General features: G+C 42.6%; 4 protein-coding genes across 4 annotated transcripts in view; 2 read left to right on the forward strand and 2 right to left on the reverse strand.

Moving 5' to 3' along the window:
- Positions 1 to 7296, reverse strand: part of LOC138631793 (membrane-anchored junction protein) — a 7672-nt gene extending 376 nt beyond the window's left edge. Inside the window, exons 1-8 of the mRNA XM_069716973.1 lie at positions 7196 to 7296; positions 6865 to 6910; positions 6653 to 6728; positions 5939 to 6037; positions 5636 to 5664; positions 5180 to 5298; positions 1520 to 1586; positions 261 to 430 (exon numbers count right to left, since the gene is read on the reverse strand). Coding sequence (XP_069573074.1) covers positions 261 to 430; positions 1520 to 1586; positions 5180 to 5298; positions 5636 to 5664; positions 5939 to 6037; positions 6653 to 6728; positions 6865 to 6910; positions 7196 to 7296 — 707 coding nt within the window. The remainder of the gene's footprint in view (positions 1 to 260; positions 431 to 1519; positions 1587 to 5179; positions 5299 to 5635; positions 5665 to 5938; positions 6038 to 6652; positions 6729 to 6864; positions 6911 to 7195) is intronic.
- Positions 7297 to 7565: 269 nt separating this feature from the next.
- LOC138631791 (uncharacterized oxidoreductase YtbE-like) lies at positions 7566 to 11823 on the forward strand. Its single transcript, XM_069716971.1, has 6 exons — positions 7566 to 7764; positions 8070 to 8322; positions 8597 to 8742; positions 8950 to 9089; positions 11066 to 11224; positions 11329 to 11823. Exons 2-6 carry the CDS (start codon positions 8075 to 8077, stop codon positions 11506 to 11508), a joined length of 873 nt encoding a protein of 290 aa, XP_069573072.1. The 5' UTR covers positions 7566 to 7764; positions 8070 to 8074; the 3' UTR covers positions 11509 to 11823.
- Positions 11824 to 11930: 107 nt separating this feature from the next.
- On the forward strand, positions 11931 to 15805 carry LOC138631792 (glyoxal reductase-like). Its single transcript, XM_069716972.1, has 6 exons — positions 11931 to 12875; positions 13890 to 14152; positions 14404 to 14549; positions 14757 to 14896; positions 15047 to 15205; positions 15310 to 15805. Exons 2-6 carry the CDS (start codon positions 13905 to 13907, stop codon positions 15487 to 15489), a joined length of 873 nt encoding a protein of 290 aa, XP_069573073.1. The 5' UTR covers positions 11931 to 12875; positions 13890 to 13904; the 3' UTR covers positions 15490 to 15805.
- Positions 15806 to 17484: 1679 nt separating this feature from the next.
- Positions 17485 to 21123, reverse strand: badb (BCL2 associated agonist of cell death b). Its single transcript, XM_069717012.1, has 4 exons — positions 20978 to 21123; positions 20075 to 20227; positions 19147 to 19367; positions 17485 to 18951 (listed from the first exon to the last, which is right to left on the reverse strand). Exons 2-4 carry the CDS (start codon positions 20217 to 20219, stop codon positions 18814 to 18816), a joined length of 504 nt encoding a protein of 167 aa, XP_069573113.1. The 5' UTR covers positions 20220 to 20227; positions 20978 to 21123; the 3' UTR covers positions 17485 to 18813.
- Positions 21124 to 27375: the final 6252 nt, after the last annotated feature.

Raw genomic sequence — 27375 nt, forward strand, 5'->3', positions numbered from 1 at the left:
CTTCTTTTCTCGCAGATCTGCGGCACAAATCAGCTCTTGTTTCTTCCGCGGATGTCGAAGTCAATCAGTTTCACAAATAAGCTGACGACCTCGCCATCTTCTCCGCAGGTAGGTCTGAGTGTGACCCTGCCGTGTGCCGAAAGGCTCTTCGCTTCGCTTTTTTAACTTTTGTCTGTAGCATCGGTACACAACACAATACTTTGCTGCTTGTTCGGCTGCCGTGGCAACCTGATCACCGCACACTGCGCTGTCGTACCAACCTGGCCAGCTTAGCCAGAAGACCCCGCTTCACAGGCGTCCCGGGTCTCCCCTCCTCTTCCTCGCCCATGTCCGGCTCTACCTCAGGCCGCGCCTCACCTGGACTCACACTTCTTCCGATCATGCCGACACCCGATTTCAGCGGGAGATTGTCCGGCGCCTTCGTCCCCTTCTGTGGGAGAGAGACTTAAAATGGTCGTAAACTAGAAAAAGCTGCTCACTCTCTGGTGGCGCTGACACGTCACACAACTCACACAGATGGCTCGCTACGTAGAGCTAACAGCGCCTGCTCACAAAAGCCGTCATCTCCGTTTGTAAAGTCGTCGTCGCGACTGAAAAATGAAAAGCCTGCTTTCGTGTTTCTGAAGCTGAGGATGTTTTAAAATATTCCCACAAATTGAGAGTCGTAAATCTTCTACCATTATCATTGTAAATTGGTATTAAGTTATAAAATTGTTTTTATAACTCTCCTATTGAACTTATTTGTGCATGAATAATGTACTGCTTGAGATCACCACAGCTTTCAAACTTAATCCTTTTTAAAGCTTGCAGACTTGTATTAGCACTTCCTTGTCAGTGTTAAGAAAATAAATAACTCAACGGGCTGACATAACTACTTTAAATCATTTTTTCCACTTGAAACAAATGTTGAGGAAAAAAAGAAAGAAAAAAAAAAAAGAAAAAAGCAAAGATAAAGAAGGAAGAGGTGGAAAAAGTCCAAGTGGACAAATACAGGATGAGCCGTGAACGGGAGGGTAATTTTAGGACTTTGTTGCTCATCAAACTGAAGCACATCACAAGAAACACACACTCTCACACACACTCTCACATACACATACACACACTCTCACACACACATACACACACTCTCACAGTCACTCGTGCACTCTCTGTCTGATGTAATGCCATTATTAACCTTAATCACACTTGTTATCCTACCTGTCTGCGCTAATGTTAGCCCGGGGCTGCAATAAGGACAGAGATGCTACGTGTGTGTGTGTGTGTGTGTGTGTGTGTGTGTGTGTGTGTGTGTGTGTGTGTGTGTGTGTGTGTGTGTGTGTGTGTGTGTGTGTGTGTGTGTGTGTGTGTGTGTGTGTGTGTGTGTGTGTGTGTGTGTTAGAGAGGAAATGAAAGAGTGGTATGAGATTGAAATTGGAAGATGAAATGACTGACTCCTTCGTCTGACGTGGAACAGAGTGACAAATCAGGTAATCAGCTAAACATTGTGAGTAACCGAATGAATGAATATGAAGAGAATCACCTTGTCAACGTGTCCTGGATCTCCTTTGACCGCTCTCTCTGCATGCAGATTGCACAAGTCCACCTCGCTGTAAGTTGGACACAACCTTCACTTTAGTTAGAAACCTCTACGGGATTTAAACCCATGTCGAAAATCGAAGGAACTTTCTTTGAAAAGAAAAGTTCTTTGTGAATGTGGTGATCACCAGAGCAGAGCAGAAGAGCACTTGTATAACCGAATGAAAATGGTAACGAAAAGAATAGGGTATGTAGAGGAAAATAATTTCATATAATTAAAACCAGTGCTTATCTGTCAGTGTCCCCGTTTCTATTTAAATCAGTGGGTGTCGGGTGGCGCGTCGCCTCCAAAGACCTTTAGTTACACTTTGGTAAGTTAAAAATCTGATATTTCAGCCGACACCAACAATTTTCTGCCTGATGCTCCTGGTTGACGAGTGTGATTGTACGGTTGTTAAACAGGCTGCAAACATTTCAATCAGTCATTAACACGGCTGTTTGTTCTTAATTTCAATACAGGCAAAGGTCACCGGGTTCAAACGCACATAATGTTCCCTCAGCTAACAACGCTGTTTGGTAGGTGGAAACAGTCATCAGGGAAAGTGCTGTGTGTTTTATAAGTCCAGCAGAAACTTTACATCCCAGATGTACAAATGCAGCATTTTGCCTTCCGTTGTAACACAAAGGTACAGCAGCTGTACCTTCACTATAAACTTTGTTTTACCAATGTTTTTTGTTTATTATTTTTATGGCAGTCCGTGCATTTTTAGATAAATAATGGTTTAAAATGATGTGAAAACACATGGTTTCCAGTAGAGATAACTGCCCTCTATCCCCCCCACAGCACCAAAGCCCTCCACAAACTGTAGGAACACCCTGCAAATAGTTTAAGTCCAGTCCCTCTACAATTTCACCTATTCTTTTTTTGCTTTTTAGCATCGGCTTTTCTCACAATTGTGGCTGATGCAACTTGCTAAGTTGTGATTTGATTTGCGTCAAAATTTTGTTGTCCACTTGCTCTAGATTGCATGGAAGCTCTTCTCACTTGGTGTGTTTGTGTGTGAGAATGGTAGACACACATTGTAAAGTGCATTGTAAACCTCTGAGGCAAAAAGGTGCTATGTAAGTGCAGATCAATCACTTCCTGTTTTGCTGCTTTTTTCAATCACTGATGTGGTTTGTTTTGATGGTGAGATGAGAGATTTACTGACTATATGAAGAGTTGGGGATTAAGTAGAAGTTTTGTTTGGAAAGGTGCCAAAACACCTTCAGCAGAGCTTCTGTTGAGTAACTTAAATACAGAGAAATCTCATGAATTTTGCAAAATTGAAAGGTTCCACAAATATTGGGGAGGTTGGTTGCGTTCGCTTTAATTATTGTGATTACGAGATATCCCGAGGGGTCTGATGTACACTTGTGGTTTATGCCAGTGTAGCACAGTCAGCAGCCAGCCCCTTCCGCTGTTTGAAACTCTGGATCTAGTATCATTTATCAGCTAAACATCACTTTGACACGACATGAAGCCTGAGTCTGACGACAGGTCTGAGGACCTGCTGACGAGTTGTTGAGTTTTCAAAGTATCTACGAGGGAAGTGAAACTACTCAGTGTTCCTGTGACTGAAGCCAATCACAAGTTTTCCTCAAGAAGACTCTAGAATTGGACAAAAAAAAAAAAAAAAAATCTGACCAATTCATGAGAACCGTATACAGAGAGCCTTACAACTTCAGCAATACTCTTCTAACCCTCAACGATGACCCTCAACCTCCAGATGAGGCTCCCAGAGGAAAACCAGACGACCAATGGGGACTTTTCCTGAGAAGACTAATCAGTTCTCTGGTCCTGTTGCAGTAGAAAAGAGGTTGAAAAAGAAGGAGTTCACTTCAGTCCTGCCTTAAACATATTCCTCCAATTCATCAAGCAAAGTTTTTCATCCATGTCTTGTTCATTTTGTGTAGAATATAAATTGCACCACAGTGAAAAACGAAGAACGGCGCATCAGAATAATGAATAAATATAAAAGCTCTAATTTTTCTGTCCATTTTACGTCCACACTTGTTCTCTGAGACTCCTTCTCTTCTGCTCCCATTTTTCCAGCAGGTTTAACACAAAAACAAACCATCTGTCGCTCCAGGGTGTCATGTACACACACACACACACACACACACACACACACACACACACACACACACACACACACACACACACACACACACACACACACACACACACACACACACACACACACACACAGTACAAACACAATCACTACACAAACTTAATGCAGTGGCTTCCCGTGTGTGTGTGTGTGTGTGTGTGTGTGTGTGTGTGTGTGTGTGTGTGTGTGTGTGTGTGTGTGTGTGTGTGTGTGTGTGTGTGTGTGTGTGTGTGTGTGTGTGTGTGTGTGTGTGCTTTACCTGGAGTCTGAACTTGAACCTTTGTGTGTTAATGACATGTTAATGTACCGGTCAGTGTGGTGGATGTAATTCAATGAGAAATGCTCAATGAAACCTGATTTCCTGTGAACTCGTGCTGATGCTCGAGGCTCTGCTGGTTGCAGGATGTTTACACAGTTTGTGCATCTGAGTGTGTGTCCCTCATGTTCAAAAAACAGGACACAATTCTGTTTATACAAGTTAAATACAAACTAGGCGGAGGACAAAGCCTTGTTTATGTGTGTGTGTGTGTACGTGTGTGCACGCATTTGAAATAATCATTTTCGCCCCACTGATCTGACTGTCAGTGTGATTGAGGTGGCGCCCGTTCGCCTCATTTCTGTTTTATAACTGCATGAACCAGTGGAGCGTGTGTGTGTGTGTGTGTGTGTGTGTGTGTGTGTGTGTGTGTGTGTGTGTGTATGATGTTAGTTTGAACAAGCGTCTGCTTATTGCTTGCATCATCTTAATACAGCAACACATACTGTTTACACTGAGGAGGAGTAAATAAAATAAAACAGTGGCAAATATTTCAGCCATGCTTATTTCTACTCTGTCAAAGACTTGATTGACACAAAGACAGAGTTTTGTGAGATAAGAGACACTGCACTCTCTCAACTTGTTGTTGAGGCTTTATTCTAGATTCGGGGGGGTCTCTGACTTTTCTTCCTCTGAGAGCTACTTCGTGAAACTGGAGGGCTTTTAACTTGAAAAGTCGCAGCAATAATCCGACCAGCGGTGTAACTTTGATCTCTCACTCACTCACAGATGTTTTCACAGCTCTGGCGGTGAAGTGAGACGGTCCACTCGTTCATAGATCGATTGATTGATTGATTGCATTGTTCTCTTGGACACATATAACCCTATTTGAGAGGCTGGTTTATAAACTCATAACTCAGCAAATATCATCAGCACCAGTTTTTGAGTGAGATACACACTTGTAAACAGAATCATAGTTTAAATTCAAGCCAATGAGTAAATACCCGTTGTGTAGATGTTGATGATTTAAAGCTGATACGATATCATTACCACACTGACTTGTCCCAGAAGGATTACTACTTTTGAAATGACTCAATACATTTATATGCAGAGATTTTCTGAATGTTAAGTTGAGATTTAATGGAACTTACTGTGAGAAGCATAAATACGTTTTTGTCTCAAGCTTAAATGTGACAAACAGCAAATGCAGCCGACAGCTGACAGATGTGATACAGAAAGTGAGGAGACTCACCCAGCTGTTGGCCCTTTGAATTCAGTGTCCATGTCCTCGATCAAATCTTTTAGTATGGCGTCCTCTAGTGGTGAATCTCTATTACAGCGCTTTGACTCGGGCTGCTGCATCACCTCGTCCTCCAAGAGAAAAATACACTTCGGTCAATATCATATAGGACATATTCAGCACACACAAGCTACAGCTTTATATTAGAAATACCAGATGCTGTACTACAAGACACCTGTCACAAAATACAGCCTCAAAATGACCACAGAGATGAATGAACACCAAAATGGGCTGGATTTTAACTTTAAATCGCATGTTCACAATAACTCCTCTGCAGTGCAGAGACACATAAACCGTACTGGTGTTTTTCAACCTGACACCGGACACATTCTGTATCAGAGGACACAGTTTGGTAGTAAAACTGCAGCACTCTCACTCTGTTGTACGAGGAGTATAAAAACAACTCACTCGACTTGATCTCTTCTTTGCTTGCTTTCCTGAAACAAGATAAATGAACCCATGTGAGATGTGATCAGGCCCGGAGAGGATCTTATGGGCATTTTATGAGTTTCTTATCACAGCTGACTTTCAGGATTAGTTTCACAGACATGAACGCACAAAAAAAAAAAAAAAAAAAAAAAAATCTGCATGTACCACCTCAGACAATCAGGATGAGATTATCCTGGTCCATCAAAAAAAACAAACACACAATACACATGCAGTACTTTCAGGTGTAAAGCAAAGCTGGGAGCTCATCCAGCAGATCCTCACCAGGCTGCGTGTTTTTCTCCAAGTAGAGGATCAGGATAAACGGGTAGACTCTCATCCTCGTCTCAGCGTGTCGGCACACACCCTCCCACCGCCTCTTATCTGGACGCCACGGTAAAGCAAATGCGCCGGATTTCAGTGCAGTGTGATAACACAGGGAGCCATGGCCGTGTACTAAAAGCACACTGCGGTGAGCTTATCATTGGTGACCACTGCTGCATGTCGTTACAGATTCGCTACGACAGGAAACCAAAAATCTCAACTGTGGTGCAAAATTGGTCAAAACTGGTGGCAAGATTCCTCATCTGACCTCATGCCCGTGTATCTATGAAGAAGTGTTGGGGCCACATCAAGGAAAAATTGACAATAAGAGAAATTTTGCCCCCAATTTTTTATTTTGCATTTTGAGAATAGACCAAAAATGTTCAAATTAAAGTCAAACTTTCAGTATCTGTGCCAGGCGTACAGCATTTAAATTATATTCTTGATATCGTATCTAAACTTTATTCTCAACATTTTAACTTTAATTTTAACATTTCAACTTTATTTATCTACTTACTGCGGAAGAAAAAGAACATCCTGATCTTATTTTTTTTTTTTTTCTCTTAATATGGCCTTTTGTTCTGGTATATCACAGTAACAGAGCTTTGGACTGAACTGGAAGGAAGACGGGCGTGTAAACAGGTTGATGGTTGAACAAAGTGACGTGAAGGATACATGGAAAGACCGTGTGGTGGGTGGTGGAGAAGGGCTGCAGACTGTCCAGGTTGCTGAGAACAGTTCTGACAATTTCCTGGAAAGAGTGAGACAGAAAGCGGGAAATACATAAAAAGGCAAATTGGGAAAAAAAAAAAAAAAGACTTGTGTGTTAAAACAACGAGTGGGAATACTGACGGTGAGTGTGGAAAGCAAGCAGCATCTGTAATTACCTCCAATTCCTGATTGAAGCAGTTTTCTCCCAAAACCTCCTCTTCCCTGAAATATACCAAACACATTAGATATGCTCACGCAGTCTTTTTAAATATAATATATCACTTTTTGATAATACCTTTTTGCCAAAGCAAGACATGCATTGAAAAGCTTTGACTGTATATATAGTTGGTACTATTTGTCTTGTCTGGCCTCCTCTATACTGAGCCTTCACTTCTATTTGACTTTGCTGTCTTCGCGACCAAACAATGTAGGGACGTGGACTACATCTAAATTGAAAGTTGCAATAATTTTTTTTTTTAAAGTAGTGGATAACTAGGTCTGCCTTGCCTGTAGCTGGTGCCTCCTCTGATCTTGAACTTGTAGATGAAACTACCAGCTTTAAAGATTCTTGTTTCTGGGAAAGGGAAGGAAAAAGCCTGCAGTGCCATGACTGACTGCCCTAATAAAATCAGAAAAATGAGCAAATTAATTTATCATTTGGTGGACTGTTAGTTCAGTGGAAAACCAAAAGAAAACACGTGAAACGTGGCCCGTCAATCAAACGCCAAACTCGTGTCGAGATTCGCCGGACTGGGCGAATTTCCCGCCTTCTGGGCGCTCGGGCTGCCGCGATTGGCTAAGTTCTCCTTCCAATCAGCGGTGTCGGAGAAGGTTGTCACTACGGTGACGGCCAAAACCTGTCTGTCACGTGACTGTCAGCTGACCATGTGTGGCGGATACGAGAAGTCGCTGCAGAAGAGAGTGCAAAGTGTTTGTTCGTCGGTCAAACGGAAGTTACGTTTTCCGTTATGACATTGCCATTTATTAACTTTTTCTTTAGTCCGTGAACGGACGACAGGACGTTGCCATTTTGTGCACCTATCTTTCATAAGAATTCACCCGTGGCGACCCAAAAGGTGGGAAGGAAAATGTACATTTCTAAAACAGTGACGTCCATATAGTAGTTTTCCGCTCGTTACCATCAAGTCGCTTCACCTGTAACGTTACTTGTGACGTTCAAAGGCAAATAATTGCTGCGTCATCGTTGTGTATTGAAACGACAACTCTACATAATGTCAACATGTTTGTATACTTTGATGCTCCAGTGTTTTTGAACGACACCATCATTATAACAACTGTGTCATTTTAACAGTGTTTGTACTGCAAGCCTTTTTAAAAGCCTTTTTTAAAGCCTCCCTCCACTCAAACATGTGTTTTGCAGACCAGATGTCCTCCTCCTTGTCCTCCCCTTCTGTCCTCCTGAATACAGGGGTTCAGATGCCCCTCCTTGGTTTGGGGACCTACAAGCTGGTTGCCTCTGAAGAAGTGCTTCGGGCTGTGGATGCTGCTCTGGCCGCTGGTTACCGGGCCTTTGACAGCGCGGCCGTCTACGAGAACGAAGCTGACTTGGGCCGAGCCCTGAGGGAGCTCCTGCCCAAATATGGCTTGATCAGAGAGGATGTTTTCATAACCAGGTGAGGCACATGGCCTCCAGAAGCACACGGCACACTTTGTGAACATGTGTCATCTTGAATACAGTTAGAAGATAACACCCATCAGTTAAAGTTGAAGTAAAATGAAACAAATCATGTTTCTACTGGCTTACAGGTCACAACTACATCACATGATTTGTTTTTGTTTCCTTTGTGAACAAGTGGAGGCGCTGAAGCTGCCTTTTTTTTTTTAGTGGTGCTGTGGTCATACAGATTTTTCCCTAAACAGTCTCTCTTTGTCTGCTCCTTGCTGCAGTAAGCTGGACCCTAAGGATCAGGGCGAGAGGGCCTTGGAGGGGGCCCTTCAGAGCCTGTCTCAGCTGGACTTGGGTTACATCGACCTCTACTTGATCCACTGCCCTGGCACGCAGGGTCTGGCAGTGGCTGACCAACGCAACCCAGGTAGAGTTCAGATTACGTCACCGTTTCCTCGGAAACAATACGGTGTGTGTGAAAACAAATGTAAAGCATCTGAAGTAACTCTTTGCTTTTGCCAGTTGTGCGGAGTGATTTATACACATTCAAGATGTCTTTTCACATTCCTCCTCTGCAATGGAGCTGCAGTTGAGTAACAGCGATGACGAGGTCTTAATCAATATTTGATCCCAGGAAACCGAGCTCAGAGTTGGGCCGTACTGGAGGAGTTGCATGGCCAGGGGAAGCTGAAGGCCATCGGAGTGTCCAACTACACACCAGCACACATGAGAGAACTGATGCAGAGCTGTAAAATCACTCCTGCAGTACTACAGGTACGGCGCACCAGAGAGAAAGGAGGACAGACAACGTGCAGTGAAGGACACAACATGTTAGGTTAGGTAGTTACTTTATTAATCCCCGAGGGGAAATTTTTTCGCTACAGCAGCATACAGAAGCAATAAGATAATAATAGAAAAGCAATAAAATAGCAGTAAAAAATATAAAATATAAAATGCACAGTATATACAGTACAGTATATATCTATATATATTATATACAAACAACCAAGAAACACAGTCAACGGTGTTATTGTTATGTGATGGATTTTGCCAGAGGTGAGTTATTGTACAATCTTATTGCGGTCGGCAGGAATGATCTCCTGTATCTGTCCTTGTGACAGCGGAGCTGGAGGAGTCTTTTGGAGAAAGTGCTCCGCTGTCCCTGCAGCAGGTGGTTGAGAGGGTGGACAGGATTATCCAATATGGATACTAGTTTCCTCAGCGTCCTCCTCTCCACCACCTTTTCCAGGCTATCTAGTTTGTAGCCGATGATGGAGCCGGCCTTCTTAACCAGTCTGTTAAGTGTGTTGGTGTCACCGGCTCCAATGCTGCTCCCCCAGCAGACTACTAGAAGTACAAAGCACTGGCCACAACAGACTGGTAGAACATCTCCAACATCTTGCTGCACACATTGAAGGATTGAAGTTTCCTCAATAAAAAGAGTCGACTCGTCCCCTTCTTGTAGACAGCATTGATGTTGGTCTTCCAGTTCAGTCTGTTGTCGATGGAGACACTGAGGTACTTGTACTCCTCAACCATGTCCACCTCCTCTCCCAGAGCTCTCAGCGGTTGTGGAGCCGTCGCCTTCCTCCTGAAGTCGACCACCATCTCTCTGGTCTTGGCCACGTTCAGGAGCAGGTGATTTCTACCCGCCCACTCCACAAAGTCCTCCACTACTGCCCAGTACTCGTCCTGTACTCGTCCTCCCGTCCATCCCTTATACATCCCACCACTGCAGAGTCATCAGAGAACTTCTGCAGATGGCAGGACTCTGAGTTGTACTGGAAGTCAGATGTGTATAAGGTGAACAGGAAGGGAGACAGAACAGTTCCCTGAGGAGCTCCAGTACCACTGACCACCATATCAGACAGCACACTGCCCAGACGGACAAACTGTGGTCTGCCTGTCAGGTAGTCAGTGATCCAGGAGACGGTGGACGTGTCCACCCCCACCACCCGCAGCTTCTCACTCAGTAGCAGTGGTTGGATGGTGTTGAATGCACTGGAGAAATCAAAGAAGGTGATTCTCACAGAGTCACCGGTTCCATCCAGGTGAGACTGAGCTCGTTGCAGCAGGTAGATGATGGCGTCGTCCACTCCCACATGAGGCTGGTACGCAAATTGCAGAGGATCCAGAGAAGATTTCACCAGCGGTCTGAGGTGGGCCAAGACCAGCCTCTCCAGCACCTTCATCACATGAGATGTGAAGGCAACCGGTCGGTAGTCGTTGAGGCCGGATGGAGTCGTCTTCTTGGGGACAGGAACCAGGCAGGACGTCTTTCACAGCACCGGGACCTCCTCCTGCTTCAGGCTCAGGTTGAAGAGGTGTTGTAGGACCTCGGCCAGCTGGACGGCATCAGGTCTTCAGGACCACGGGGCTGATGCCGTCAGGTCCTGCAGCCTTGTGCTGGTGGATTCTCTCCAGCTGTCTCCTAACATGGCCAGTCGTCACAGAGAGGGAGGGGGAGGGAGGGGGGTCAAGGTGTTGATGGAGGAAGAGCCCTTTGAGATTGAGGGCTCTATGCAGCTCACCAGGGGGGACAGAGGGGGGAGGCAGCAGAGGTGTTTGGGAGGTGTAAGGTGTGGAGGAGACAGATGAGGGTGGTGAACTAAACCTGTTGAAGAAACAGTTTAGCTCATTGGACCTCTTGTTGCATGTTGCACAAACAGATTCAGGTTGTTTGTGTTCTGAGGATATGAAGCTCGTTAGAAACTTTACACTTTTATTTGTGGGTGTTTTTCTTTCTTCAGGTGGAGTTTCACCCAAAGTTGTGCCAGCGAGAGCTGAGGAGTGTCTGCGAGGAGTACGGAGTGTGTTTCCAGTCGTACTCCTCCTTGGGGAAAGGAAAGCTGCTCACTGACCCCGTGGTCTCGGAGGTGGCAAAGAACTGCGAACGCACACCTGCACAGGTAAGCCCACTCCCAACACTACCACCGACCCACCTCACGGACTCGGTGTTGGATTTAAAACCAGTGTTTCATCGCGCACATTGAGGTCTTCTGCTCGCCTCCAGGTTCTGTTGCGCTGGGCGGTGCAGCAGGGCGTCCCGGTGCTGCCCAAGTCGTCAAACCCAGACAGGATACAGGGTAACGCCCGGATGTTTGACTTCACACTGAGCGACGCGGACATGGACAGGATGTCAGCTTTGGACTGTGGCCAGAAGTACTGCAGGGATTCATCAGATGTCGTCTGAAGCACCAATTTACGGAAACAAATTCTGTTCTTCGGGTCTTCAGTATCAACAGTCGCAAACAAAATTACAGAACATACCGAGATCAGTTGCTGTTCATTAAATCGCCAAATTACTAATACCAATATGCCAGGATTTACCCAGAGCCCTTTCAGTTAGTACATGTAGGTTTGCTGCCAGATGACAAAACTTTTCTGTTTACAAATCTGATCATGTGCTATCATTTAATAATCCTGTATTGTAGAAATTCAGATGCCTAAATGTTTTAAATCATAAAGGAGGTCTAGGTTTTAGATAAAACCTGTGAAAGTACATGCAGTCTGTGTTTTTCTGTGAATTTGTGATGTCACAAACTCAAACTTGTGTTGTATATCCGCCATCAGCACGGCCCATTCATCGCCCAACCTTTGGTCTTGAAGTAAAGACCGAGCAGTCATTCCATCTACCGCAAACTAAAAGCCCAAAGGAGGCCTGTGATTGGCCCGGGTGTGCGCCACTCAGAAAAGAGTCAGCCAATTAGAGGAGAGGCTGATGGATATCAATGTGCCTTAACGACACAGACATTTTATTTTGTTCTCGATTTTCATTTGAATTATTTAAGAATCACCAGAAATTTGCAATGAACTAATGATAACTTCTAAGTTACTGGAAAAAGCACAACAAACTCAATTTTTTTTTAAAAACCACTCTTAAAATTATTTATTCAGGACAGCATATACCAGAAGTTTCACAGTTGTAGAGAAAATACATTTATAAAAGTCATTAAAAACTAAAAGAAAAAAAAGAATCCAACAAAAATAATGGAAATATTAAAATTTAATTTTCTCCACACTTATTCAATAAAACTAAGGATGGTATACATTTCAAATACAGTACTGTTTTTGCTGACTCAAAAATAAATCTCACTCTTTTCCTCTTAAAATTACCGTAATGTCGACAGTAAAATGTCCACCAGGATTTCGCTGTGTCCTAAAAAAACGTGGCCCGTCAATCAAACGCTAAACTCGTGTCGAGATTCGCCGGACGGGGCGAATTTCCCGCCTTCTGGGCGCTCGGGCTGCCGCGATTGGCTAAGTTCTCCTTCCAATCAGCGGTGTCGGAGAAGGTTGTCACTACGGTGACGGGAAAAACCGCGCCAACTGTCTATATCACGTGAGTGTCAGCTGACCATGCGCGGCGGATACCAGAAGTAGCTGCAAAAGAGTGCGCGAAATGTTTGTTCGCCGGTCAAACTGAAGTTACGTTTTCCTTTTATTTAGCTCGCGACGTTCCCATTTATTAACTTTTTCTTTAGTCCGTGGACGGACGACAGGACGTTGCCATTTTGTGCACCTATCTTTCATAAGAATTCACCCGTGGCGACCCAAAAGGTGGGAAGGAAAATGTACATTTCTAAAACAGTGACGTCCATATAGTAGTTTTCCGCTCGTTACCATCAAGTCGCTTCACCTGTAACGTTACTTGTGACGTTCAAAGGCAAATAATTGCTGCGTCATCGTTGTGTATTGAAACGAGAACTCTACATGATGTCAACATGTTTGTATACTTTGATGCTCCAGTGTTTTTTAAGTATGAGACCTCATTAGAAATTAAATATATATTTTCATATTCATAGATTCTGGAACTTTTTATCAGTGAGAAGGACTGGATGTCATCTTAATGCTTTTTACGTACTTTTTTTTTACTGCTTTCTTTATATTGTATACATTTTAGAACATACCTGGATGGGTTCTTTAACATTTAATTGTTGGACTAGATATGTATTGCAGATATATATATATATATATAATTAAATTATTCCAAGTCAAAAAGAACATTTCAGATATCCACTATGTAAATCTTCCCAGGACAAACCAGGACCCCACTTTTACCATTAATGTGTTTGGGGTTTGCCATTACTAATATGTGCAATTCCGTTGCAGATATCCCATCATTTCGTCTTGTCAAAACTATAACAAGGAATATCTAATTGCATGTTGACAAGGCAGAATGAAATTTTAAGATATCTCCCAATTTGAGACACTTCTGTCTGGAATTATGACCCGTCAGAATTCAGGTAGATAAATGAAGCTTAATTACAGACAGTCATAATTCAGTCCGGGTATCTGCACTTGCATTGTATATATCTATAATGACAAACCCCATACACATGAATGATGTTGTGGGTATCTTAAAAATGATTTTCAACTAAGAAGAACTGAATTACGGATTTCTGCAATGCATAATCCAATCCAATTCATGGTGAAGATACTCTCCAGACTCTCTTTAGATTGTTTATACTCTACTAAATAATAATAATAATAATAATGTGTTTCTGATATGTTTTGTTTTCACATTTCTTTTAACTAAAAATCAAATCACTGAACTCTCTCTTCCTTTGACAGTGTTTTGCAGACCAGATGTCCTCCTCCTTGTCCTCCCCTTCTGTCCTCCTGAATACAGGGGTTCAGATGCCCCTCCTTGGTTTGGGGACCTACAAGCTGGTTGCCTCTGAAGAAGTGCTTCGGGCTGTGGATGCTGCTCTGGCCGCTGGTTACCGGGCCTTTGACAGCGCGGCCGTCTACCGGAACGAAGCTGACTTGGGCCGAGCCCTGAGGGAGCTCCTGCCCAAATATGGCTTGACCAGAGAGGATGTTTTCATAACCAGGTGAGGCACACGGCCTCCAGAAGCACACGGCACACTTTTTGAACATGTGTCATCTTGAATACAGTTAGAAGATAACACCCATCAGTTAAAGTTGAAGTAAAATGAAACAAATCATGTTTCTACTGGCTTACAGGTCACAACTACATCACATGATTTGTTTTTGTTTCCTTTGTGAACAAGTGGAGGCGCTGAAGCTGCCTTTTTTTTTTTAGTGGTGCAAACAGTCTCTCTTTGTCTGCTCCTTGCTGCAGTAAGCTGGGCCCTAAGGATCAGGGCGAGAGGGCCTTGGAGGGGGCCCTTCAGAGCCTGTCTCAGCTGGACTTGGGTTACATCGACCTCTACTTGATCCACTGGCCTGGCACGCAGGGTCTGGCAGTGGCTGACCAACGCAACCCAGGTAGAGTTCAGATTACGTCACCGTTTCCTCGGAAACAATACGGTGTGTGTGAAAATAGATGTGAAGCATCTGAAGTAACTCTTTGCTTTTGCCAGTTGTGCGGAGTGATTTATACACATTCAAGATGTCTTTTCACATTCCTCCTCTGCATTGGAGCTGCAGTTGAGTAACAGCGACGACGAGGTCTTAATCAATATTTGATCCCAGGAAACCGAGCTCAGAGTTGGGCCGTACTGGAGGAGTTGCATGGCCAGGGGAAGCTGAAGGCCATCGGAGTGTCCAACTACACACCAGCACACATGAGAGAACTGATGCAGAACTGTAAAATCACTCCTGCAGTACTACAGGTACGGCGCACCAGAGAGAAAGGAGGACAGACAACGTGCAGTGAAGGACACAACATGTTGCACAAACAGATTCAGGTTGTTTGTGTTCTGAGGATATGAAGCTCGTTAGAAACTTTACACTTTTATTTGTGGGTGTTTTTCTTTCTTCAGGTGGAGTTTCACCCACAGTTGTGCCAGCGAGAGCTGAGGAGTGTCTGCGAGGAGTACGGAGTGTGTTTCCAGTCGTACTCCTCCTTGGGGAAAGGAAAGCTGCTCACTGACCCCGTGGTCTCGGAGGTGGCAAAGAACTGCGAACGCACACCTGCACAGGTAAGCCCACTCCCAACACTACCACCGACCCACCTCACGGACTCGGTGTTGGATTTAAAACCAGTGTTTCATCGCGCACATTGAGGTCTTCTGCTCGCCTCTAGGTTCTGTTGCGCTGGGCGGTGCAGCAGGGCGTCCCGGTGCTGCCCAAGTCGTCAAACCCAGACAGGATACAGGGTAACGCCCGGATGTTTGACTTCACACTGAGCGACGTGGACATGGACAGGATGTCAGCTTTGGACTGTGGCCAGAAGTACTGCTGGGATTCATCAGATGTCGTCTGAAGCACCAATTTACGGAAACAAATTCTCTTCTTCAGGTCTTCAGTATCAACAGTCACAAATACACAATTTAATATCTTCAGTATTGAAGCAAAATTACAGAACACACTGAGATCAGTTTAGGTAACGTTGCTCATTAAGTCGCAAAATTACTAATACCAATATGCCAGGATTTACCCAGAGCCCTTTCAGTTAGTACATGTAGGTTTGCTGCCAGATGACAAAACTTTTCTGTTTACAAATCTGATCATGTGCTATCATTTAATAATCCTGTATTGTAGAAATTCAGATGCCTAAATATGTTAAATCATAAAGGAGGTCTAGGTTTTCGATAAAACCTGTGAAAGTACATGCAGCCTGTTTTCTTTCTGTGAATTTGTCTTGTCACACCGAGTTTGTGATGTCACAAACTCAAACTTGTGTTGTATATCCGCCATCAGCACGGCCCATTCATCGCCCAACCTTTGGTCTTGAAGTAAAGACCGAGCAGTCATTCCATCTACCGCAAACTAAAAGCCCAAAGGAGGCCTGTGATTGGCCCGGGTGTGCGCCACTCAGAAAAGAGTCAGCCAATTAGAGGAGAGGCTGATGGATATCAATGTGCCTTAAGGACATAGACACAAAACAACCCGTTTTACAATTTTTTTTTTTAAGTTCTCGATTTTCATTTGAATTATTTAAGAATCACCAGAAATTTGCAATGAACAAATGATAACTTCTAAGTTACTGGAAAACTTGAAAGAAGCACAACAAACTCAATCTTTTTAAAACCACTCTTAAAATTATTTATTCAGGACAGCATATACCAGAAATTTCACAGTTGTAGAGAAAATACATTTACAAAAGTCATTAAAAACTAAAAAAAAAATTAAAAAAAAGAATCCAACAAAAATAATGGAAATATTAAAATTCAATTTTCTCCACAGACATCCCCGGATTCAAAACTAAGGATGGTTGCAAAACTCCGGGTGCTCAGGCAGGTTTTTATTTTTTTCCTCTGGGGTGTGTTCACTGCCACAAATGCTCAAAATCAAAACTCAAAACATTTCGGAAACAGTCGTGACGGTGAACGCACCTCCTCATATATATTGTGCTATTTTGTCGCGAGCGTAGACAGCGAGCGGTGAAGTTTAAGGCGCTAACTGGGTGAACAGACAAGGCTGGCTACGCGGTGTCACATCACAGGTTACAGCATGTTCAAGGCAGTTCATTGTCAGGAGAATAAAGCATTCAAACGTGGCCCCGATCTCTTGTCAGCTGATTCAGTTGCACTACTTGTGCCAAAGTACAGGTCTATTTCAGAGTGACGTGTTGAATGTAAAGTTCCTAAACTATCATGTTGCAGCTCTCTGTTGGCATGTTTGAGAAATCTGATGTCATAAAAACAGTAAACGGTTTAAACTCGACGAACGATCGGTTGATCTTGCGCAGTCGGCGCGAAACACGCGTTACCAAACACGTGGAATTTGGATTCACGTTAGAAAAAAAAAAAAAAAGGTGGCGCCCCTTCAGATTGTCTGGAATTCCTCTCATTTAAAGAAAAACAGGTCGTAGAAAAGCTATAAACAAGCCCGGCAATACAATTTTAAAGACGGTAATAAATTCCAGCCCTGCGCACCCGAGCAATTCACAACTCGACCCTACAAGTCGAGAGGAAGAGAATAAGACACAAGTAGAACAAACCTATTACCATTTCCAAGAATCACATTGATAAACAAGTCACAACTAGCCCCATCAGGTTTACCAAGCTGTGTACTGTATTCGCGCTGATCTGAGTTTTTAATAAAGGAAATATTGTGTCGTATGTGCCAAGTAAAAGCCCTGACTATTACAGATTTATCATCAGATCAGCACGCCTAGAGCTCCGGCTCGATAGATTAAATCCCCTTTTATTCACGTCCCGGTGCACATTAAAGTGAGCCAACCCACCTTTAAACCAACTCTCTTAAACACTGGAATCTAATTTTCCTAAACAAACTGCAGATAGTTTGGATTGAAAAAAAAAAAAAAAAAGCAACACTTGTGTTTAAATGGGACTGATCCTCTCTCTGCACTGGGAACTGAGGAAATGAGGCCTGAAGGCTTGTGTGTCGGCTCCTAGTACAGCAGTTAATTCACCCCTCCACCGCTTCTTTAAATACGCATAACATTGATCACAACAGCCATGGATTGTACACTGCCTATTGCTGGGTTAGCCAGACTTATTAACTAGCATGGTAACCTCGTAAATAACATTTCGGCTCAACCGCCTTGCTTATAATCCCCTCCCCACCCCTGCCGTTTGATAAAATATTAACAAAATATTTACATGTAAAAATTCCAAAGTTTGATCTTTTTTTTTTTTTTTTTCTTTTTGCTCATCCGAGGATTTAAAAAGATAGATTCATATTGGTTTGTGCTTTTATAGGTATGTTTTAATGTCATCAGCTATAATCTAACCCTGAAGTTTTACAAAACATATTATTTCTGCATCATCAGAGATTGTCCTTTTACAAGATTGTTCTTCTTTTGATAAGTTTGAGTTGTAAAGCTGTTGGTGATAGTCGAGTACAGGTTTGTTGAAGTGTTACTGGCTTGAGCAGGACAGGAAGCTGGAAAAAAGACCAAAGTTGAATGCTTTCTTTTAAAAATCCTTCCTTTTTTTTTTTTAGTTCTACTCTCTCCTGTTGCCTGCAGATTACTTTGGCACACAACTGTGGTCATTTTAGTAAGTTTGAGTCAAACACAAACATTTGGACCTCGTTCACACAGGCTAGTGTTGACCTCAGGAAAATAAGGAAGGGAATTCTAGCAGCATTTAACTTGGCCTTTTAAATATTCAAGTGTTTATTTATCTCTCCATCTACAGTATATTGCATAGTGTTAATGTGAGAGACAACTGACGTGGTAAGTATCTTTGAACTGCTCATCCATGCAAGTCTTTCTTTGTGTTTTTAAGAGAACATATCTCCTCTCTTGGCTCGTACTTTTATCCTTTCTGTGGGATTCAGACAGCCAACAGTCCATCATCACGCCTGGCCCACTCTTGAGCATTGCACAGTGGGCTGCTCAACAATATCGTTTACATCACAGTTAACACTAATACAAAAAACTATTTACCAATGACATATAAGAAGTGGCACGTCTAGGATGGGACTCACTTAGCCACGTCTTTGTGTTTAGATATCTCTTTTTTTTTTCTTTTCTTTTGATTGAGCCAACCTTCATCCCGTCGCAGGTCACATCATTCTGATCCGACCTGCTCTCTTCGCTTCCCCCACTGCCGTCTTCTCAATCAGCCGCTCCGTCCTTGAAACCTCGCGTCGCTCTCGTTTCCCCTCTCGGTGGCTACTCGGTGCGGTGGGTGTGGTTTTCGTGGTGGTTGTTCTCTCCCTCTGTCTCCTGGTGGCTGAACAGGTAGCTCCACCAGGTCTTTGAGTGGTGCATCTGTCTGGCCGTCCCGGCACTCCTCACCTTCTTCATCTCCTGCACAAAACAGAGGCACAGTGTGAAGATCAAAATAAACCAGTTCGACTTTTTTGTTTTTTTCCTCATGCCCGTCGTAACACAGAAAGTGATTGTGATTCATTTTGAATGCCGAATACGAAGCTGCGCAGTCCTTGGATCAGTCTTTTAAAATCCCTCTGACCCTTCAACCGTCCACTGACCCCTCATTCTCACCCCTTTATCGAGCAGGCTGTCAAACTCGTCACTCATCCTTCGAAGCTGCCGGCCGTACTTCTTGGCGGCCCACAGAGCTGGGGGAGCTGACTTCGAACGTCCCCTGAAAGGAGCTCCGTCAGTGGGCGTGCCGGCATCCTCCTCCACCCTGGCCTGGAGCTCCTCGTCTCTGGAGACGGTGGAAGCGTGGGACTCCGAGTTCAGCCTGATGCGACCGTTCGCTGCATTGAAGAGGCAAAGGTGAGAGGGGTTTGTGATGTTTCACAGGAGCAAGATTAAATCAACATAAAGTAGCATGAAAGGAGGGGGAGTAAAGTAGGAATAGAGGAATTTTAATTAGTAGTTGCGACCGTACACAAAAACATTGCGGATAAAATACCAATATTATCCCTCTTTACATCTTTCAATAGGTTAGGTTTCACTTCAACTAACAATACAATCTTATTTTAATGCCCCACAATTATAATGTTTAAGCATGTGAGAATATATCTGGCTGAAATAAAAAACGTCTGCAAAATTTGACTTGGAGAAATAAAGCAAAGAACTCCCTCAACAACATCATGATATGTTGACACACACCGGACTTGAATTTAGAAATTTGGTGGAAGTAATGTTGAGCATGAAATTTCATACACAGCAGACAACTGGACGACAAAACACAACAAAGTCTGTGTAAAAAAAGAAGAAGAAAGAAAACAGGGTGCTGACAGATGGAGCAAGTTTAGATTAACGCAAATCCAGGCAGAAAAGTAAACGCGGAGTTTGTTTGTGTCCCATCTGGAGCACGTAGTTGCGATCGTGGATGCTAAAACAAAGATTGCTGACATTATATCCGCGCTTGGGCCTCTTCTGTGGCCAAAATGTCTCGGCAGTGTAAACCAGTTTTCACCCGTCCCCTTCTCGTACGCCCCGTATTTAAGTTCCCTACCTGCTATTCTGAGCTCAGGTAGGGTGAGGGTGTGGCGCTGAGGGACGTGGTCCCGCTGTCCCGCTGATGGTGGGTGGTTTTCTCCTTCCGCTACCTCCTCTGACGGCTCTGACTCGCTGTCTGATATGGAGAACATTGCAGCCATCGTGACATCTGTCGAAGTAAGATTCAAGAAATATAAGAAACAGAGATGCAAAAAAAAAAAAAAAAACTCCAACATATGACAGTGTGTCTTTAAGTGGATGCACATACCTACAGAAACTACACAAAATAATGTTTTTAATGCAGCAGTAGGTTAATAACCGTCTGGACCTGACTGGGTGAAGTAGACAACAGACATTAGGCATGTTGCTCATAAAATAATTAACCTTTGGTCCTAAATATATATATATATATATATATATATACATATTACAATTAAGAGTTAGGAGGAATAAACGTGGCAATATGACATGCGCTACCATTTTAGTGTCAAACAGCACTAATTATTCAAGTCGTAAAATGGCATCGTCCATTGTAGTTGATGCAGCAACCTGTCCATCTAACACGCCCTGCGCGGTCCCTGAAATCAGCCTGTCCAAAGGTATTTCAGGGAAAACAACCAGCCGAGATAACCGACTTGTTTTAACAACAGGGGATGGTATTTGACGTCATTAAGGACTTTTTTTGTTATTACGCTGTTGTTAAAGCAGCCCTCGCACCTCCCTATGTTCTCCGGTGAGCTCGCAGACTCGCTTGTTTTGTTGTTGTTGTTGACCGAAGAGGACAAAAGAAACTTCTTGCAAGGGGCGGAAGCGGCTGCGACCAAAATTTTAAGCTGACGTCGGTTTTGGGAAATACAAAATAATAATAATAATAATAATAATAATTTAAAAAAAAAGGATTAAGAATAGGTTTCCTTACCCGAAATCTTTACAGTGTGAGCCCGGAAAGTGCGAGTGTGTCTTTAGTTAGCTTCATGCGGCCGCAGCTGTTGTTGTGTTCGTCCCAGTTTTTTTTTTTTTTTTTTTTTTTTTACTCCGCCACACAGTTTTAGCCTCGCGCGCTCGCCCAATCGCCGCGCGTCACTGTACCGCCGCGGCGCGCTGACGTCACTGTTGCGAGCTAGGACCGGGCTGGGGCTTTGTTTGTCTCACCGGCTCACCGTAATGCACGGTGCAGATGCGCAGTAGGATTCAGCATGGACGGGAAGGACTGTGCAGGCAAGTTTAGTATATCTGTTTGCATTTTCTATCAATGCGGGGGTTTAGATCCTATACTTAAGACACCGAAGTTTAATAATATTGCGTTACAATTAGAAATACAGCTTTCAAAGCAAATAAGTTGTTACATCAAGTTGTACTAAAATTAACAAAGGTAAAAACAACAGAATAGCCCTTTAAATGGTATACTCGTGTCTGTTTTTTTTTTTTTAATCATTGGACTAATATTACTTGTGCTTGTTGAGGTGGAGCTAATTTGACTTACTTTATATAGGCCTACTACTGTGTGGATTACTATATAAGAATTCATACAATTTTATAAATGAAACACAATGTTAAACTTGAATGTAAAATTTTAATCTGCAAACTACTACCAATAGCTGTTAGTAAATGTCGTGGAATCATATGTCGTGGGCTAAATGTAAAAAATATACTTTAGCAATGAATGGAAATACTCAAATACAGTACAAGTATTTCTAAATTGTACTTGAACTCTGAATTGTAATTGCAATTGCAGTTGTGCTTTTGTGATATAGTACTAATTTATTGAGCACTCTAAGGACGTCCATGTCACCATATAAATTGGCTTTATTCTTGAATGAAAAGGAAATGAACAGGAGAGGCAGTGTTAGACAACAGTTAGTGAGATTTGCTTTTCACAGAAGAAGAAGGTGTGGTAGAAGGTAATAAGCGAACAAGAGTAAACACACATTGATTTTACTCTTATACATGTGACAAGATAAACATCTAGTAAGGTTATTTTAATTGAATTATATTGATGATAAGACATGTTCAACACCCACCAAACTGAGTTAAAGTGTCGAATCCTCCTTTTTTCCCTTCTTCCTGACACACAAGGAAGGAGAGGACTGAAAATCCTACTGAGCAGTTAGTTGTCTTTCCTTGTGTGAGCAGTAGGTGGGGAGGCAGGACTGCTATCTTAGCTGCTGTGACTTCAGCTGAGTTCGGTTGCTTTTGTCTCACACAGCTTCATCTCCTGTCACCGGTTCCCTGTTTTCTTACCAAAAAAATAAAAATAAATTGATTACTGTAACATGCAGAAAAGGTTCCATGATATCAGGGTGGGATGCATGAAAAACTGAAATAGAAAAGCTAAGTCAAGGGGGGAAAACTGTTTTTTGTTTCCTGAAAATCGCACACTGCTAGAAAAATGTTCAGAGCACTGCTTATGTCAAAAACATCTCCTCTGTCCCTTATTGTTCATTGGAAATCCTCCAACGAGGGCAAATCTGTATATGCATACAGAGCATGCACTGTATATTGTCTCTGTGCTTCTTCTCTCCTGCACTTTCCTCACATCAACGCTTTAAAGTCGACCCTGTAATTATAGACCATTTATTTTTAGAGCTGACTAGTCCTCTCTTCTCCTTCTCAACTCATTCTTCTCTCTTTGCATTAACAGCCTCTCAGGAGAGTCGAAACAAAATTAGTCTATTCTGCTAAGTCAGTAATTGAGACTTGAACAGGAGGAGCAAACTGTGTTTGTGGAAACTGTGACGGGAGTCGAAGCGATGTGATGCAGCTTCCTCTGATTCAGTGCATCCAAATAGAACTAATGTGAGTTCCTAAGCTTAGACAAACACGCAAAGTCCATGCAGTCAGCTTTTCATACACTGGTGTATGAATGGAGCAGCTCGGGAGAACGACTGCTCCGCTTGAACTCTATTTTTGGAGGGATTACATAGAAATAATACATGGGAGTTCTGGCTGGATTTGGGCGCTGTTTGAGAATCATACAATTATTATCCATTTTAATCTGTATATGTGGTATGTGCGTGTGTCTTGCCTTGAAACATCCATGAGGGTGTGTGAGTGAGAAGGAAGGATCTTACACACTTTTCTTTTGTGAGCAGGATCGTTTTCATGCGCGCGCGCACACGCACAAACACACACACACACACACACACACACACACACACACACACACACACACACACACACACACACACACACACACACACACACACACACACACACACAGACAGAGTGTGTGTTTGTGTATAAGTCTGCTGGATTTGAGTATAATTTGAAGGAGCCATACAATTAGCATCCATTTATATCTTCCTGTACCAACCTCGCCCTGCCTCCCTGCCCCTCATCTGGTGAGTATTTTGGGAAACGGAGGCGTATGCACTCCCACACTGTGTCCAAACCACCACTCAGTGTGTGTGTGTGTGTGTGTGCACCTGTGTGTGCGCCTGTGTGTGGCTTTTTGAGAGCAATTGCAGCAAGGTTTCTATTGAGATGTTCCTTTCAATTCAACGCCGGGACGCTGCCTGTCTGCTACACTCACTGTCCTTTCAAATATCTTCCCCTTGGGTGAGACCCTGGTTCAGTCTGTTACAACTCCACGTTGGAGCCCGAGAAGATATAAAGCAGGTTTTGAATTATTTCAAGGGAAGAAATGAAAAGGGGCGGTAAACCAAAAAAAAAAAAAGAAGAGGATCATTTGGTTTCCCACTTCGAAAAAAGACGAGGTGCACATCTGAAATACAGACAGTGTGAACCAGACACAGTGAGAGGGAGAGACGCAGGCAGAGGAACTAAAAATGCAACAGATGAAGGATCAAAAGTAAAGGCAGACAGAGAGAGCTGAGAATGTCTGAGAGTGCAGAGAGAGAAATGGCAAATGTGACTGCAAAAAAAAAAGCATCAGGGAGACAGAAATCTGAGGACTGGTACATGTGAAAGAGAAAAGAACGTGGAGAGAGCGAACTTAACCAACATCAGAGTGAATACACTCCTGCAGACCTTTCATCGTTGCATCAGTACATGCTCATTATATAAGGGCCGCTCCCTCGCTGTATAACTAAGTCACTGTGATCACAAGGCTGACATATGGCTGCTTTCTAATTTGTTCCACTCCGCCCCTGTGTCGCTTGCTGGTCTTATAAGAGAGCTTTTTTTAAAACTAAAATTTGGAGAAAAATGGGTTGCATATTTTTCTCCAGTCGATAAATTATAAAAAGGGACATGACTCTTGAAATCTTTACTCTGATAACAAGTGAAAAGTCTCTGACAGAATGGAGGGAAGTCTCCTTTTTCCCAGTGCAAATGGTTATACTTTGTGAAGCTCACCCCTGGTTCTTGAAAACTCCCTAACAAAGTTTGACATTTTTCTCAAGGCACTTTCTTGCTGAGAGGCAGATGGGATGGTCCATACCACTCCTGTATCTGTAGCCAGTAGCCACTTTCGCATTGCTCAGCATAAATAGTTAAAACACAAGAAGACCGCGATCTTGGCTCTGTGTTTAGGTGAAAAATCAACCTTTCAAAACCTCCAAATATCCCGTATTAACAGTTGTTTAGATCAGTGCTTGAAGTGGTGAAAAATGATTGCACTTTCAAGAAGGTCAGAACCCAGTGCATGGCTGACTGTCGCCAGAGGGCTTTTAATTTGAAACAGTCGCAGGAAGTCACGGCATTCAGACGACCAATGGTGACTTCAGTGATTTTCTCATAAGCTTTGGACCGTTTGGTTCTATTATTTGTAGCCACAGATGCTTAACGTCACATCAACAGGCTCTTTGCTGTGTAAAGTTAATATTCCTGACCAAGACATTGCCGGCACAAAATCACCTGTAAACTCACAACTTGACATTATTACACTTATTTTGTCAAGATTAAATAAACGAGATACACTGTCAAAGTAAAGATGAGGTTTAGAGGTGTTGACAGCATGCCTACTTTTTTTCCCCTCATTTCCAGTCTTTATGCTAAACAAAGCTAAGCTAACCATCACCTGGCTTCAGCTTCATATCAACTCGACGGACTTGAAAGTGGTAACAATATTCTTATTTAGCTCTCAGCAGATTTCCTGATATGTCAAAAGTTTTTATTAACAGCATTTAAAAAAAAAATTTTTTTTTAAACATTGATTTTGAATTATGAGATAAAGGTTAAAAAGCAGGATAAATACCATTATTAACCTCTGCCTGTACGTTATTGGACACACACACACACACACACACACACACACACACACACACACACACACACACACACACACACACACACACACACACACACACACACACACACACACACACACACACACACACACACACACACTCCCATCCATGACTGCTCTCTATCTTGTCAAAGTAAAAGCTGCGCACACTTGTGTTTGGCCCTCTTTAACCCTCTAATGTCATCACTTGGCTGTTTTCATGTGGTCTGAGTGTGTTCTGAGAGATCCTGTGGATGTGTACACATGCTGGTCTGAGACATATGTAGTCCATTATGTGATCTTTAAGGTGCATCCTTGTACATGCCTGTCATTACATTTTCTAACGTTAGTTTTAATGAATAGTTACCAAGAGGGGCTCTTTGATTGGCTCAAGCTGTGAAAACAAGATCATGATGTGGATATGATGTTTCTCCAAACTCTTCCCCTTTACTTCAACCTGAAATATAGATGTGCACAATTTTAGGGTTTTAATTACTTATTATTACTACAACTAAGTAATAGATTATTAAGTAGCTATCACCACGGTATGGTCATTAGAACAATGCAGCTTTAATTGTCTGCAGTTTATTCAGCTTTTGAGGAACAATCAGTTTATGTTTAGTAGTGTGAAGCTCTGCCTGCAGAAAAATACATTTTCATGCTTCATTTGTTTATCATGGCAGAATCACCATACAGTAAAGTCCTTATATTGCACCATGTTCATCTGATTAGTAAAAGTAATTGTAAAATGTTAAAATATGTTAATGTGTTTTAGTTTTGTTATTAATGAAATTAAATATTCTTTATAAGGATATAACCTTAATCTATGTGTAAAACAAGCAAAATTATAGATTAAAATTGCTATTTTTTTTTTAACTACTACTTTTTATTTTCTGAATCAGAGAGCCATGGGGCTCAAATGTCCCCCAAAAAGTGATGTAGCTTTAGCTTTACAAAGCAGACGGTCTATGACTGTAATATTGAATACATAGACTACATCCTCTGTAAAAGTACTTTTTAAATAGGCCTTATACTGATCGAACACATACTGTTTGCGTAATAAGGGAAATCTCTTACAACTGGAAGGGTGTATAATCTCATGTAGTTTAACGCATACCTAATTCTCATGATAAGACACCATTTCCCATAACATGCAAGATCCAACAATAAGAATAATGTGGAGATTTGTTGAATTTGCAATAATTATCGTAATCACAAGAGTACTAAAAGGTGCCTGTTCTTTTGACCAACAACAGAAAGTTTTTTATTGCATGTCAGATTTTCGATTTAGGTTAGCTACATAAAAATTGTGTTAAATGATTTACTATTTTAGTGTCAACCTGCTAATCACAGACATTGTAACATAGCAGATGGTATTACTTTTCCATATAACATGTCAGGTGAGACTCCCAGTAGCTCTGCTCAATCCCTTTGTTTTCCTTCTCATCTTTCACAAGAGGAGTGGGTAATCCATCCCCCTTAAAGATTTTATTTGTTTTGTTTTGACAGTGATGAGAAGCAGGAAATTGGATGGAGAGACGCAACGCGGACAAAACAAGCTGCATTTTCAGCCCAGATGCGATTACAAGGTATCTGCATTTGTAGATTCATCTTCCTCATTGCCTAATCCTCTCACCTGGCATTTCACCTACTCACAAATTCAAAATTGTCCTCCTTTATTCTTCCACCTTCCATTTGTCTTTCCCTTGCGCCTCCATCACTTCTTGCCCATCTGTGTGTATTTCTTCTTCTTCACTCCCTCGTCTATAATCTCTGTCTGTCATTCTCGAGCCTTCCTCATCCATCATCCCCACCCGTCCTCCCCCTTCTTCCCGTTTCATGCAGTTTCAGTTCTGCCTCCCATCTCTCTGCCTGCCTCATCCTTTCCTTCCCCCTTGTATCTGGGTTGCTGACTGAACTAGTTCATCAGGAGCTTGCTCGCTGATGGCATCATTGCCCCTGTTTAATTGATGCTGTTTGATGGAAACAAGCTGCTTGTTGGACTCAGTCAGGTGGTAACAAAATCTTAAAAGCCTAACCGCAAACACGGAGCCAGCTATAAATCAAGAGGTAAGTAAACCGTCTTAGAGGAGACTGAAGTCACAAAATGGTTTAATCCATTGCAGTTC

Source organism: Brachyistius frenatus, unplaced genomic scaffold, assembly GCF_029030835.1.
Source record: "Brachyistius frenatus isolate BFR_SWC_R1_liver_20210118 unplaced genomic scaffold, ASM2903083v1 Contig_166, whole genome shotgun sequence".
Lineage (NCBI taxonomy): Eukaryota > Metazoa > Chordata > Actinopteri > Embiotocidae > Brachyistius > Brachyistius frenatus.

What these genes read in the sequence shown, in the direction of transcription:
- badb (XM_069717012.1), bottom strand. Translation starts at nt 20,219, where the DNA reads ATGGCTGCAATGTTCTCCATATCAGACAGCGAGTCAGAGCCGTCAGAG. An exon ending in ACCTGAGCTCAGAATAGCAG is followed by an intron (nt 19,368 to 20,074) that starts GTAGGGAACTTA and finishes TCTTCAATGCAG; the next exon opens with CGAACGGTCGCATCAGGCTG. An exon ending in ACAGCCTGCTCGATAAAGGG is followed by an intron (nt 18,952 to 19,146) that starts GTGAGAATGAGG and finishes TGTTTTGTGCAG; the next exon opens with GAGATGAAGAAGGTGAGGAG.
- LOC138631791 (XM_069716971.1), top strand. Translation starts at nt 8,075, where the DNA reads ATGTCCTCCTCCTTGTCCTCCCCTTCTGTCCTCCTGAATACAGGGGTT. An exon ending in GGCTGACCAACGCAACCCAG is followed by an intron (nt 8,743 to 8,949) that starts GTAGAGTTCAGA and finishes ATTTGATCCCAG; the next exon opens with GAAACCGAGCTCAGAGTTGG. An exon ending in TCACTCCTGCAGTACTACAG is followed by an intron (nt 9,090 to 11,065) that starts GTACGGCGCACC and finishes TTCTTTCTTCAG; the next exon opens with GTGGAGTTTCACCCAAAGTT.
- LOC138631792 (XM_069716972.1), top strand. Translation starts at nt 13,905, where the DNA reads ATGTCCTCCTCCTTGTCCTCCCCTTCTGTCCTCCTGAATACAGGGGTT. An exon ending in GAGGATGTTTTCATAACCAG is followed by an intron (nt 14,153 to 14,403) that starts GTGAGGCACACG and finishes TCCTTGCTGCAG; the next exon opens with TAAGCTGGGCCCTAAGGATC. An exon ending in GCGAACGCACACCTGCACAG is followed by an intron (nt 15,206 to 15,309) that starts GTAAGCCCACTC and finishes GCTCGCCTCTAG; the next exon opens with GTTCTGTTGCGCTGGGCGGT.